At 32.7% G+C, this 15,985-nt stretch overlaps 1 protein-coding gene across 2 annotated transcripts; it reads left to right on the top strand.

Moving 5' to 3' along the window:
* Window positions 1-2,131: 2,131 nt before the first annotated feature.
* On the top strand, window positions 2,132-12,895 carry LOC128167070 (sphingosine-1-phosphate lyase 1-like). Of its 2 annotated transcripts, none has more exons than XM_052832584.1 (16): window positions 2,132-2,171; window positions 3,684-3,831; window positions 5,167-5,336; window positions 5,462-5,501; window positions 5,821-5,900; window positions 6,038-6,166; window positions 6,261-6,349; window positions 6,445-6,481; window positions 6,932-7,039; window positions 7,148-7,210; window positions 7,554-7,700; window positions 8,464-8,584; window positions 9,143-9,260; window positions 10,282-10,437; window positions 10,889-11,009; window positions 11,347-12,895. In XM_052832584.1, the coding sequence occupies exons 1-16, from the start codon at window positions 2,145-2,147 to the stop codon at window positions 11,476-11,478; spliced, it is 1,686 nt and encodes a 561-aa protein (XP_052688544.1). In that variant the 5' UTR covers window positions 2,132-2,144; the 3' UTR covers window positions 11,479-12,895. The 2 variants fall into 2 exon arrangements, with proteins under 2 accessions (XP_052688544.1, XP_052688545.1); XM_052832585.1 differs by lacking the exon at window positions 2,132-2,171 and adding an exon at window positions 2,432-2,473.
* Window positions 12,896-15,985: the final 3,090 nt, after the last annotated feature.

Below are 15,985 nucleotides of genomic sequence, written 5' to 3'. Positions count from 1 at the left end.
ATCAAATTGTTATTTCAAATTCTTCTGCAGATAGAGAAAATAACAATATTAAAGAGTATGAAGGTGGCAATATATTGCAGAAAAAAATACATAGCCCACATTATTTTTTTCTGCAATGATTGCTACCTTTATAGCCCACATGAATCATCAAAGAAAAATTTTTTTATTTATAGGTAGACTTAGGTAACTGCTATAGTTTATACATATCGTCAAACATTGTTATACATGTTATATATTACTTTAATTTCTTTGCCAGAAAATATTTTTATTCTTGTAATACTTTTATTTTAAATTACAATGCCCGGCCCCCTTAATAAAATGGTCCGATATGCTACATGTATATCCATAACATTTATTTTATAGATCATACATGTAAACAAACCGAGCACAATGTTTCTTTTTAATAAGTCAATGATATATTTGTTATGTCATCAAATTCCAAATATATTTTATGTTTGTTATACACCCTGTGGGTTCATTATTTGAAATAAATATCTTATTCTTCATTCTACTTGTTAATTTATAAGGAATGTATGTGTATGCACGAGTCCCTTATCAAAATTAAGCCTTATAAACATAATAATATTTCTTGCGATGCTTACGTTTATGCAAGGATGAATGTACCATGTATACGTCCCTGGTTTATGCTTACGTTATAAATATTACAAGTTCGGGGTCATTCGAGATCGAAAAGGGTACACTATATAGATCACGGTGTTACCAACAATGTTTATTTATTATTTAAGATAAGGTTTATGTGTAATATATCATTAAAATGGATGTAGCATAACATACCGACATACTCTCGATTCTATCTGAACAAACTCGAACTACAGGATGTTTACAAAATTTCGCGCATGCGCGGCAGGCCTAGTCCTAAGGTTGCAGATAGTAAGATTCCTTTTTATATCCTATAACCAGGCACTATAACCAGGATGTGCGCATGCGTGAACCAACTTTCCATCGGGATCGGTAAACGATTGGGAGGAAATTCGAAAGCTATTTGGAGGAACTTCGAACTGATATATGTGCAATTTAAAAATGCGATTTTTATATGAAAAATATGATCAGAAGTGATAAAAATGTTATGTACATTAGATTTTACACCAAAAAATTAAATAAATAATAAATAAGTTTTTTTCAAGGCAAGATTGGATGAGTCTGCCCTCAGCCCACTTTGCTACGACGCTAGGTGCCTGAACAAAATATCATGGTTTTATTACATACATGTATGCCAGTATAAAGACTTTATGTAAACCAATATTATCTCGTGCATTGCTCCATTCACCAGGTTCTACAAACACCTTAGTCCAAAATAAATAAAAAAATCCAAGACTAGGAGGGGAAGAAAGGAGAAATCTATTTCCCTTTCTTTTTTTACTCAGGAGCTATTTTGTTGGGGGGGGGGGGGGGGGGGGTATTAGGGGTGAACAGGTCACTGACTCCTTGTAGATCTACCCATGACCTATCACCAGGGTCTGTATACACATAACCAGTGTCAGTATACCCATCACCAGGGTCTCCAGGGTCAGAGAACGTATCTTCTTGCCTTGAAAAAAACCCCAACTCAAAAATACTTTTTAAATAATTGAAAATCCTAATCCGTGGGGGTAGGGGGCGAAGTGTACCTTTAACTTCAATTTCACAGTTTATTTCCTCTCTTTCATTTCAAATTTTACATGGTCCCAAAAACATTGGGGGGGGGGTGCAACTGTATGTTAATTTACTTTTTTATAAGTAAATTCAAGAAAAATGTTTGCTGCGAGAAAACGTGTGCTGGAGGGGGGCAGTCCCGTCCCCCTTTCCCTGCCCCCATTCCACCCCCCCCCCCCCCCTCCGATGCTAAGTGCCTGTTGTTTTCCTGTAACATTGATTTTGATTGTTCTCTCAATTATTTATTTAATTTTTTGGTGTAAAATCTAATGTACATAACATTTTTATCACTTCTGATCATATTTTTCATATAAAAATCGCATTTTTAAATTGCACATATATCAGTTCGAAGTTCCTCCAAATAGCTTTCGAATTTCCTCCCAATCGTTTACCGATCCCGATGGAAAGTTGGTTCACGCATGCGCACATCCTGGTTATAGTGCCTGGTTATAGGATATAAAAAGTACCCTATTCTATACCTCATTTGAGGGATGTCGAAATTGATCGGAACAGTTGCTGTAAGTTATTTGCTATAAAGATTTAACTAAATACAGTTAGGACATGAAACATTAGCTACAAAAAAATTAATTGTGTGTATTTTATCTGAAGTAATATTCGGAAACTTTCACGGCATCACGGTTTTTAGTTTAATGTTTATGTAACGTTTAAATTTATGTTGTGATGCAACTCAACCTATGATCTCCCAGTTCTTATCTATGATGTACATGTATATAAAATTGATAAACTGATTGTAGACTTGTAGCCAGAAAAACTCAAATGGATACTGGACCAAATGATCAGAGACATGAATAACATAAATGTTATTTTTGTCTCTTAGATGATGAAATTATTATATCTGAACTTAATCAGTGTAATTAACAGTGATTAATAAATAACGATTTATTAAGAAAAATACATGTATATGGATAGGAGGGTGAAGAAAGAGAATATTTGATACTATTTTGAGGAATTGATTTACCTTAAATTGTGATATTTTATATATCATGAACAATTAAATTTGCTTGAAACAATTACATCAGATTTACAGGGCGCTCTTTTGATCTCAGATCGTTATATATATATAAAGCACTGAATAAAATCAACAACAGTAATACACTACGCATCTTTAAAGTGTTGGATTTAAGATATAGATACTAAGCCAGTAAACTGACTACATAGAGCACTAAAAAAGGCTAATGACAAACAATTTATTTTGTCAAATTTTCGGGACCATCAGTTTTTTCTTCAAGACAAAAGAAAAAAATACAAAAATAAAAGCAAGGAAAACAAAATCTAGAACTACAACTAACACTACTGAAGAAACTATAAAAAGAACAACAGCTACGTTTTAAACAGTTTTGAATCACATTGTTTGAGAAGGTGTTAACGATCTGGTCGATCGCTCTAAAGTAAGAGAAAAAAAAAGTTACAAAACTAAGAAATTTTTAAGATAGTTTTTAACAAATAAAAGATAGTAAAGGAAAGTAATAACTTGGACGTCTATTTTTTAATGCAGTGTAAACAGTTAAAGCTTCGCGTGGCATTAATTAAAAAGCACTGCAAGTAACATGAAGATTCTACATAACTAAGTGAAATCACAGAAAATTGGCTAGAAATGCTTTCACTACGAACATGAGTCAGAAATGTTTATAAAAGAAAAGCTGTAAGTAATGTAAAAATTCTTTTTAATTCAGTAAAATCACAGAAAATTAGCTGAAAATGACAAATGTTAAACAAAATTAAGTTTTACCATAAAACACAACATTTGGGGTTTGCTTAGAGCGATAATTACAGGTAATCCTTGATCATTGATATATAAGATATATACAAAATGTATATCAAAATGGAGTAAAACCACTAGGCGTGAAACATCACGGTTTGAACACGTGATCGGAGCTAAACCACCCGTTACCTTTTATATTCCACATCTATTATCTGACCTACTTTATGCAATACATAGGCATAGACATATGAAATTAAGGAAAAAGAAAAATATTTTCTTTCAACACATTTGTTTTTCTGTTTATCAGGGGCCTTTAGTGCCATACTGGGAGCTAGTCCGGGACAGGGTGAATGAGTCCTGCGAGGGAGTGGAGCCATGGAAGATTATCGTCTACTCTTGCGGAACTACTCTTTTGGTTCTAACTGCCAGAGATATTCTCTTTTCAGACGAGGACAGTGAGTGAAATATTTCCATTTGCTTAAACTTACATTTTCAAATTCCTCATTGGAACTTTGTGATTAAGTCAATTATATAGTCACTTTCTCATGTGGATTTTCTTGGTAGCAGTCATTACAGTGTAATAAATTCAAAACCAATGATTTTTAAAATAGAAAAAAGGAAAGATATTTTGTATTGTAAAAGTGCTGTGATTGAAAAAAAATATTATTAGTGATGATCAGTGTTGAGTATTGTGACAAACAAAGCCATTTAAAGGTGGTCGTAATTTATTATGCAAGATAAACAATGGCAGCTAGGATACATGTACCAGTAGTCACATAAATGTCAAACCACATGGTAGGTGAAGTGTTGACATGTTTTGGTCAGAACACAGTTATAAAGTTATGTTTGCCTTGATAAACCATTTGAAGACAATGGAATTACTAACTGGTAGAACAAAATGTGTCAGACTGCCAGTGTTATTGATTTAAAGGGGCATGGTCACGATTTTGGTCAAATTTAATTTTTCTGCTTTTATTATCTAAATGCTTTGGAAATGCATTTCTAATGATCAAATGAAATTTGGGTGCGGGTCGATGAGTTTTAAACAAGATACAGGGCTCACAATTCTTCGTCATGTAAAAAAGGCTCGTGCCCTGTTTTTGTTTACATAGGTTCAATATATGTACCAGTAAAAAATCTTTTTCAAGATGATTTGTCTATCTTCTTATTCATTTCAAGCATATAAATAAACAAATCCTAACAATTAACACATTTATTTTAGGTCAAAAACTGGAATTTCCACTTTAACATTCAAAATGTAAACAAACGCTTTGTTTATAAGTGAAGAATTGTAAGCTCTGTAACTCGCTTATAACTCAACAAACGACACTCAAATTTTGGTTGCCTATTTAAAACGCCTTACTGAAGCATTGTAAACATTAAAATCGAAAAAAAAAATTTTGACCAAAATCGTGACCATGCCCCTTTAAATAAAAATTATACTCTTTGAAGAAAAGCCAGAGGAAAGTTCAAGGTGTTTAAATTTTCCCTAGATATCATTCTATGAACATGCAGATATTTGAAATTAAAAAAAAATATATTTTGTAATGTGGAAATACTGTGATTAAATAAATAGATAAAAACGACTCTCTTTAAAGAAAAGTCAGAGAGTTCAGGTGTGTACTTTCCCTAGATATCCTTCTATAAAAATGTACAAATCAAATAGGAAATGTTATATACATGCTAGCTTCCACAGAATTTACAGCATATTTAATTTAAGTGTTTAATTAACCAATATAAAACATAAAATTATTCAGTAACTAATTTTGTCACCTCTTTCCTGTTTTAAGCTTTCACCAACAGAACAAAGAAAGAATTTTTTCGATTGATGAAAAAAATTCCCTTTGTCAAAAAAAGAATAGCAGAGGAGAAGAAAAAGATATTGAAGGACATGGAGCATTCAATGAATGCTGATGTTGATGGATATGTCACTCAATTACCGGCTGAGGGACTGAAAATGGTGTTTATCTTAATTTACTTCTTGAAAAAAACAACATATCATTTCAGAAAGATATAATTACCATATTAGTTCAGCTAATATTATCAAAATACAAGGTAAAACAAATTGATATCATCTATTTCCAGGAAACCCTCATGGAAGAATTGAAAAGATACCAAGGTTTAGGTATGCTAAATCATTTGGCTTTTTATATTCTAGGTCTAACTTTTCAGATTTACCAATATGTGAACAACGGATTGTTCTGTTAAGAGTTCCAGAAATAGTACATGCACTATTCACTTCAAAGAAGGAAAAGATAAAAAAATAGACATGCATAAATGAAATATGTTTAGGAAAATAATAAGGTCTAAAGGGAATAGTTTATAGATGATGAAATGATATGAATCACATAATTATATTTAATTTCAGGATACATGTATTTTATTGTTGCATAGCAAAATGCATGTAACATTGTACCAATATTTGGTTTTTGATTTTTTTTTAGCCAAAGTGAACTGGAGTGATGGCACCATATCAGGAACTGTGTACAGTGGGGACCCAGAACTCACTCACCTCATGGAAAAGGTAAGGAATTATGTTTTTAAATCAAAGACTATTAAAGATATAATGGTAAACTGACAAGTAAATACTCGTTGAATTGTTCTCTCCCTTACATTGATTTGGTTAAAATTGTTTAACATTTGAATATCTATATGAATCAGGTTTATGGGATGTTTGCATGGACCAATCCTCTTCACTCTGATGTTTTTCCTGACATAAGAAAAATGGAGGCAGAAGTCGTCAGAATGTGCTGCACCATGTTCAATGGTGACAAAGAATCCTGTGGAACAGTAAGCTCATTCTAAAAATTATCTAAAAATAAAAATTAGTTGAAGCAAGAGGATTAAATGGAGTATTAATGGACTGTCATTTGCTTGTTTTCAGATGACCTCTGGTGGAACAGAGAGTATTTTGATGGCATGTTTCACGTATCGAAATATAGCAAGGGAGAGGGGAATTAAGATACCAGAAATGTATGTGTGGATTTTCTTAGAATCTGTAGACTGCTTTTTCTTTTATTTCAAAATCACATGAATGTAAGGAATTGTGAAACAAATGTATTTTGTAGAATTGTGCCAATTACTGCTCATGCTGCATTTGACAAGGTGAGAGGACAATTTTCTGTGAATTTGATAATGCCAGTACATGTATTTAAGGAATGAATAAACCTTTGTTAAATGTGACTCAACTAGAAATTAAAAGAGTATTTTAAGAATTGTATTTGAAATATTTTTCATACTAGTACAAAATGCTGTATAAGCATAAATACATGTGCATGTTTTTGTTTGGTACTATCTCATTATTATTAATGACTGTACCTACTCACAGAACATACATGTACGTTGTATACCGGTACATACATATACACTGTACGTGTTCATATTTATCTTAAAATAAAAATATTGGTGCCTATTCATTTCACCGACTTAGGTACTAGTAAACTTCAGAATCAAATTCTGACACACCAACATTTCTTTTTCAAAAATTTGCCCACCTCCACAATTGCTGATTTTTTAGTGCACCTTGCAATTGTACGTAAATTGTATAACCAACAGGCAGCTGCATACTTCCACATGAAGATTACTCACATTCCAATCAACGAAGAGACCAGGAAAGTGGACATCAATGCCATGAGAAGAGCAATAAACAAAAATACCTGTGTGGTAAGTTGATCTCATTCTGGAACATTCATTGTTCACCATATTGATTTACTCAAAGCAGCCAATGCCTTATGCTCCCCAAATATGAAAGCGTACTTTTTAATTTTGTAGCTGGTTGGATCTGCTCCACAATTTCCACATGGCATTATTGATGATATTCAGGCCATATCTGAGGTAACAAATTCTGAATCTTAGATATGCATTGTAGATTGTATATGTATGATTTTCTGATGGTTGATTTATGGACATGTCCATGAATCAGTTTTTTCAAACGTAATTTTTCCATAAATATAAATGATCAATTCAAATTAAGGTTAATATTCTAAAATCTGTAAATTTGAGGTTACATTTTTTAACTATGGAGGGAATGTAGGGCTAAAAGTCATCCAATGAGTGGAGGAGAGTGTTATAACAATCTGATTGTGTGGACTGGTACACATGTACTTAGCTGGTACATCTAAGACTGTTTTTTTTCATCCAACAGAATTAAAAATGTATTTATTATGTGCATTTAAAGCTTGGACTGAAGTACGACATTCCTGTCCATGTGGACTGTTGTCTGGGGGGCTTCCTGTATCCATTCATGGAGAAGGCTGGCTTCAGTGTCCCTGTCGTGGACTTCAGGGTCCCTGGGGTTACAAGCATCTCAGCGGACACTCACAAGGTAAAGTAGCAGCAAGGATTGGGATTTGAGAAAATTATTTACCAGTAGACAGAGCTGATAAAACTGCATCCCATATATTTTTATTGCCCAGTAAATGATATTTTGTTTAACAAAAGATAAATGAAGGTGGGGTTGATAAACCTGCATCCCATGTGTTTTCATTACCCTGTAAATGATATTTTGTCTTACTCAAAAGATTGATGTTTTAGTGTTTAGGTATATAAATCTGAAAAATCTGATAGTGTAAATAGAGCTTAATTTTTTTTTTTTCGAATTACATGTAAATGCTCTCTCATATATTTCTACTCATCACATATCTTCATTATTGATAACATTTAATTGTAAATAGTTTTTGATAAACGTGAAAAAAAATTATAATGGAAAAAAATATTGAATTGATTTGATTTCTACCGGTATTCTTCTGGAGAATGTGATCTAAGACATTATTAAAATTTATAGTCTCTTTAAAGTGATTATTTTGAAAATGAATGAATCTTATGTAAATAAGCCACATAAAGATGACTCCCATTTTACCATGGTCTGTGGGTATTATTCTCTTGATATTACACATTTCATTTCATGTTCAATTTAAAGTTGTTTGTACTCACATTGATGAATGCTAAGTCTTAATATAATTTTTTCCTAAATATATCATTTCTCCCCTCCCCTCTCTCTTTGCTCAGAGTCAAAACTGCAATTTTTCAATGCAACAATCAGATTGGACTTCTAATTTTTATTAATGACTGATAATCATTTATTTCAGTACGCCTTTGCTCCAAAAGGATCATCAGTGATTTTGTACAGAAAGGATGACTACAGAAAGTTCCAGTTCTTCGTGCAGCCAGACTGGCCTGGTGGTATCTATGCAACAGCAGCCATAGGAGGTAAACAATCCCTTGAAGGAAGAAACAAGTAGGAAATAAAGATCCCTTGTACTCTATATGAACAGCACATGTAGGTACATCATACCTGTTTCTTATCCTTGGAACCCCAGAGCTAGGTGTAGTCTGTAGTTTTCTATATAAGTGCATGATTCTCAGTCTGCTACTGAGAAAGTGAAACTCTTTTGTTTTAGAGGAATGAAATTAAAGATTGTGTCATAAAAACACAATTGCCATGGCAGTTGATGTTAGACTAGATCAGATCTCCAAAGATAAATTGAACATACTAAATTTGTATTGTATGGAATACCTGGTACTTATATTTTTCAGAAAGTTTTATTGATAGATTAATACATCTACTATAGAAACACATTTAACTACATGTATTTAGGGTGGACCTGAAGTTTTATCTTTAACAGATAAAATATTTAGATTGCTTCATTTACATGCACTTAAAGTTGATTGATAATGACAACATTGCATAATTTTTTGAATGATTTATTAAACATTCCTTTAGATAACAGAAAGTTAATCAGCAGTGAAAACAATCCTTTTTGACAGGCAGTCGACCAGGGGCCATCATAGCAGTATGCTGGGGAACTTTGATGTACTTTGGAGAGAAGGGCTATGTCGAGACCACCAAGAAGATTATATCTACAGCTAGATACATTAAAAAAGAGTGGGTTCCTTTTTGCCAACTATAACTCTGTTGCATATTTAAAAAACTTGTTTGAAAAGGGGATAGAATGCGATGTTTTGAAAGCATCTTGTAGTAGTCTTGCTTATCATATTGAATTATACATATTAGGCAGAAGAATAAATGTTGTTTTTTAACCGGGTTTTCCAACGGAAAAATCCGGTTATTAAAATGGTGAAAATGGCGGGCGGGCGGGCGGGCGGCTGCCAAAAGGGTACCCTCATTGTACGGATAACTCCTCCTACAGTTTTCAAGATAGGAAGTTGTTCTTTTGCAGATTAATTGTACATATATTAGAGGTGTGCATATTGCTAGGATTTTGATTTCTGATAATTTATCGAAAAAATACCAGCTTTTGAACATGGTCATTTTTTGGCAAAATGTTGCATATAGGGTACCCTCATTGTACGGATAACTCCTCCTACAGTTCTCAAGATAGGAAGTTGTTCTTTTGCAGATCAATTGTACATATATCAGAGGTGTGCATATTGCTAGGATTTTGATTTCTGATAATTTATCGAAAAAATACCAGCTTTTGAACTTAGTCATTTTTTGGCAAAATATTGCATATAGGGTACCCTCATTGTACGGATAACTCCTCCTACAGTTCTCAAGATAGGAAATTGTTCTTTTGCAGATCAATTGTACATATATCAGAGGTGTGCATATTGCTAGGATTTTGATTTCTGATAATTTATCGAAAAAATACTAGCTTTTGAACTTAGTCATTTTTTGGCAAAATGTTGCATATACATGTAGGGTACTCCATTTCACTGGATAAGGGTTGACATGGATTATGGATACAGTTTACATAAAAGAAAACCCGGTTTGCTGTCACATTGACAGCTTTTCACTTGTTTTCTTTGAAACGTAGCAGACTACCAGTATTTATTGCAGTAATTGATTTACAACAATACCTGACAGAACAGGTTATTTGTTTTAACTTTCAGTCAGTGTACACTGGAGTAATGATAACACTGTTTGATTGAATGTCTTTGGACAGGTTGAAGAAAATCCCAGGAATACATGTCTATGGAGATCCTTTAATGTCTGTGGTAGGCTTTGGACCAGCAGAAGGATTCAAGTACAACATCTTCACTTTCTCTGATATGATTGCAAAAAGAGGCTGGAACCTCAATCCACTGCAGTTCCCTTCAAGGTTGGTGTTTTTATTTTGTCTTTAGATCGAGTTACATGTTAAGATTATTTTCTCATACATGTACCTCAGATTTTGTCATAAGTTGAACTGTAAAAAAAAAAGTTATCCTACTTAAAATGTTTTACATAAGGTATTTAAGGATGATACGAGGATTTGGCTCTTGTTTTATACCTGTTCCATTCATTCACACACTTAATAAGTAAATTTAAATTGCTTGGATATCTGGTAATTTTAACAAAATTAGCATTGGAGGAAATCAGTGCCACAAGATGGAAGTCAAAAATAGATAATTTTACTTAATATACAGTATTGTGAAACAGTTTATGATTGGAAATTACAAGCTTTAAGAGGATACCATGGTTTAACTACTACATGGAATATTTACTGGTACAATTACGGTGTCAGCAATACAAAGATTTATGAGTCTATTAATTGGGAATTTGTTCTCCAGCATTCATCTTTGTGTGACTCTCCTCCACACTAAAGAAGGTGTAGCTGACCAATTCATAAAGGATGCCAGAGAATGTCTGGAGGAATTGCTGAATTCCCCTGATGCTGAGGCTGGTGGAATGGTAAGAACTGTTATTGTCAATAAGCAACAGAACTTAACTACACTTGATATAAATATTCAAAACATTCAAATATCATAACTCATATCACTTCCATCAAAGGTTAAAAACATGCAATAGATGGTTTATTATTATCATCAGTAGATTTTTGTTTAATGTGAGTAAACATCATCCTTAAAGACTGATATACACCTAGTGGTTAGTTAAAACTATATTTGGCTGCCTAGGTGACAGTTTGTTCAAGTTTCTCATGTGAGGGATATGGTCTATTTTTATTGTGTCATTAATGCAATGATTTAATCTTTCAATGCAACCAATGTTTTTGTTTATTCACTTCTAGGCTGCAATGTATGGGACCTCTCAGAGCATTCCTGACCGCTCTATGGTGGCAGAACTAGCTGGATGCTTTGTGAGTGCCCTCTACACCACAAACAAAAGTACGGAGACCAATGGCAGTGTCCCAAAACAATAGAATGAAATACTCTGACGGAACCCCAGGAGGTGCATTATAACAGTTCACAAGGCTGTGAGAACTTTAGAGGCTTTACATTGAGTGTGTGGAGGGTTAGTTAGCAGGAACATGACACAATGGTTTTAGTTATCCATGTGCTTTCTCGTTTTAAATCAACTAGTAATATATTCGTTAGTATTTATATTATGCACAAACAATGCAATATTGAGTGCTAAAACCAGACTGTACTTTTACGAAGAAATTAACGAATGTATAAAACATTTTAAACTGTGATATTCTCATTAGACAATGTTTATGGAAACATTAATGTAACAATTGATCTCCTAAACATAAAATTGACTTACAAGTTATCTCGTCTTTATCAAAATAATTTTCTATATGAATTTTGAGACAACAATTTACTCAAAATGTAAATTTTTCCCCCTTTTTTTGGAAAATTATGAATGCTTGACATTATGATAAATTATGTTTATTTACTTTATTTAGAGTTTTTATCAATTTTTGGAAATTGATTTGGATAAAATGTAAATGTTCTAATGTCAATTTCCAATGTTTATGGAAACATTAATGTAACAATTGATCTCCTAAACATAAAATTGACTTACAAGTTATCTCGTCTTTATCAAAATAATTTTCTATATGAATTTTGAGAACAATTAATTTACTCAAAATGTAAATTTTTCTCCCTTTTTTGGGAAAATTATAAATACTTGACATTATGATAATTTTTTGTTTATTTACATTATTTAGAGTTTTTATCAATTTTTGGAAATTGATTTGGATAAAGTGTAAATGTTCTAATGTCAATTTCCATTTTTTTTTTAATAAAGCCAAGAGAACAAAGGCATATTCAATACAAATATCAATAATTGTTTAAGATGAATGGAAAGGTTCCAAATTAAAAACAGTTTTGCAATAATATTTGTTGGTTAGTTATCCATTTTATATTTTGCAAACTTTTTACAAATGTTAAACAGGTAGTAACATATTGATTAGAGGGTTATATTTTAATTTTTTTTCTCAGATACATGTAAATATGCGGGTATTTCTAATACAAATGTTTGTTTATTAATTAGATGATTGAATGACAAGTTCTTCATTTTAATGTATTGTCTAACAGAAGTTTACAGCTAGGTTATTTAAAAAAAATCTACAAAAAATAATATAAAATAATATTCCATCAATAAGTCAGTAAAAATCAGTCCTGATGAACCAAAATCTTCTCAGTCAAATGGTTGAGTTCCTCTTTTAGTTTCAAATTGATTAAGTAAAATATCACACTTGTTTTAGATCTGCTATTTAAAATCACCTCAGATATTATAAAATGCATGCTGTGTTTAGTAAATGAAAGCTTTTGTATGTTTATTGTTCAACTGTTGTCAATTCCTCAGAATAAAATTATTAGATATGTCATTTGTACTATTGTACTATTATGACTATAATGTGATAAACTTGTTTGGCTTAAAATTGATCAGAAATAGATAAAGATCTATGTGTTTGATATTCATTTGTATATTTAAGAAATGATTAATACATAATCAATAAAAATCTTATAGTTCTTTATTATGTTTTGCATGGATATATTTCATACAATAGTGAGGAGGAACATTTACAAAATGTACATGTATACTGTCCTTTCCCAATAATTTGCCTTTTTCTTTTTTGCTCACTGGTATAAAGTTGAGGGGAGCTAATCTTATACCCTTAGCGTCGGTATCAGAGTCGGCATCAGACCTGGTTAAAGTTTTTTGAGCATTTTTTACTGTTATATGGATGGTGCGGTGCCCCTGGGCATACTTATGGACTTTGTTGAATTGGATGCTGAATCTGAGCCATAATTTCGGATGCTGGAGTAGGCTAAGGTTTTTGGAGCAGGTTTTAATTTTTGAAGCAGGTGCCCTCTGATGGTTATAACCAATTAATTTTTTTATACCACTACTTTTATTAACATTTTTCACTATAGGAGGATTTTGATATATTTTGTTGATTTCCTGAAAATCACCATGAAGACTGATTCCCAAAAAGGTGTGTCGGTTTGATGAACTGGTACACATCTTTTTGGAACATTTTAAAGCAATATGAGCTGCAATTTTCATGTTGAAATTTTTTTTATGAAAATGACCAAAAATATCATGCTTTTTAAATTTCCGTTAGCCATATTTTTGTGGGGAAAAGCCGTTAAGAAGCCTTAATTGGAGCAAAATTTAATTATTGCCGTCCTGTACAAAAATTGATCTGCTATAATTCTTTAGAAGAGAAATCTTTCTTCCGACAAAATTAATGATTTTTTCAAATTTTACCTATCATAAAAGTTACATGCAGAATTATCATACTTGCAGGTTTTTGCAGCGAAATAAAATTCTAAAAGATACAGCTCATATTACTTTAATCACAGGAAAATTCGAATTACAACACAGTTATCTTAATTTGCCTTATTAACACAACGCTAAGAGGCTGTGCAGGATGATCACAGCACTTGCAGAGTATAAGGTGCATGCAATAAAGTAATTTGGTAACATGGGCGGCACATACGCCGGTAGGGGTGGGAGTCAAAATATACAACTCAATATGTAAATAAAGCCGAGATAAATGAGATATGCGGACATGCGCCTCGTGTCCAGGGCTGAAAATACATGTAGGGTTGGGAGTGCATGTGCTTTTCCTACAGTGTTAATTGAGTTAGGAGAATTATGTATTATAATTTGCGCACAAAACACAACACCAAAATCAGGACTCAAATTGAAGCATAAATAAATAGTTGGAGTTAAATTTAGTTTGTTACCAAGTTGTATCAAAATAAATGAATCACTTGAATGTCATAGTAGCCTCCCTTGGATATATGAAGGAACATACTTACTTTTATGGATTTAGTACCGATACAGAAATTGCTCTTCTTTGGCATATTTCTGGACAAATTTCGCAGTTCAAACACATTTTAGAATGGCACTTGAATGTTCTTTTGGTTGGTCACATTTATTTTTAGGTAGGAAGAAAGAAACACATGATCCTGCGTTTCCGACTTACACGAAGCGCCTTAGTCATGCAGCACTAGGAGGTTGTGCGGGATCATCACTGCACTTGCAGAGTATAAGGCCCATTGACTAAAATGCTTGCAAAAAAGAAAATTTGCGCAGTAACAGAAAGGTCGCCGATTCAAACCCCGGTGGTCCCTTGATGTTGTGTGTTGTGCACTTAGACAAGGCACTTCTACATTGTCTCAGTCCACCCAGTTGAAATTGGGTACCAGCTTACCCTGGGGGTTAACCTGTGATGGATTGTTGTCCCATCCAGAGGGAGTCAATGACTCAATCCAGGTCAATCCAGGGACCCCATGAACCAGTAGTTATAAAATCATAAGAAAGATGCATGAACTATGTACAGGGGAAAATGCGCCCTCAGTTTTAGCGGGCAAATTTAAGACTGTGCAAATTCCATTATCACAAATAATATCTCCTTCGAACAACACAACTGCATCTTGTTGAATTCAAGATGGGACATAGCCGTTTGCATGTGTAGAAGAAGGGCACCAAAAAAAACAAAAACCCAGTACTCGGTCTTCTATGAAAATGAAATATATTGTATGGATTTTATAGAGATAAAAAAAGACTAAAGTTTTCTATATTTTATTTTGTTTTAACCAATCAAAAACAATTTATGATATTAATAGAATAACAATGTGAAGTTAGCACCCGTTTGACTGGGAAAAAATTGACAAATAAAAGCAATAAAAATGGAGGAAAACAGTAAGCAGAAATATTTTTGAGCAAGGAACATGATGCATTATTTTCAATTAATGACTTATTGCTACCCTTGCTAGTATCGTTTTCATGAAATTAGCAAGTTGAAAAATCTTTTTTTAAATTGTAAATTTCAATGATATACATGTAGTAAAACTTAACAGCAACCAATGAAAAAAAAAACCCATCTGCAGCATAAATCAAACAAATAAATCCAGACAAAGGTTTAGTATTATAGAACATAAACAAGAGGCCAATTGGCCTTAACGGTCACCTGAGTAGCATATATCTCATACACAAACTTGTCATGGAGTCTCATATATGCATCTAATTAATTAGGTTTCATACTTGAGTAGAAAAATTATAAATTTGTAATGACGACCACGTTTCAAAAAGAACTGTGAAACCTATTATTTTGGTGAAAAACTAAAAGATCTGGTCTACAAAATCATGAATTCAGTTTTCCTTTCAGGTGTGTGGGAGTAAAGAAAATAATTTTTTAACGTTATATGCATTAACATCTATACATCCATTTTGGCCCTGCCCTAGAGTCAAAACCCATCCTTGAGGGGACATGAAAATTAAAATTTCAGTAGAGGACTTCCTGGTAAACATAATTATTAGTCAGTTTTTTTATACAGATGTGTGAGAATAGAGAAGAAAATGTTTAAACATTATATGCATTAACACTATATTGCCATATTGCGCCCCCACCTCCCCTTCATGTTTTGAACCCCTGACTCAGGGGCCATGAATTTCACAATTTAGGT

Source organism: Crassostrea angulata, chromosome 10 (assembly GCF_025612915.1).
Source record: "Crassostrea angulata isolate pt1a10 chromosome 10, ASM2561291v2, whole genome shotgun sequence".
Lineage (NCBI taxonomy): Eukaryota > Metazoa > Mollusca > Bivalvia > Ostreida > Ostreidae > Magallana > Magallana angulata.
This window is presented reverse-complemented; position numbering and strand designations above follow the sequence as displayed.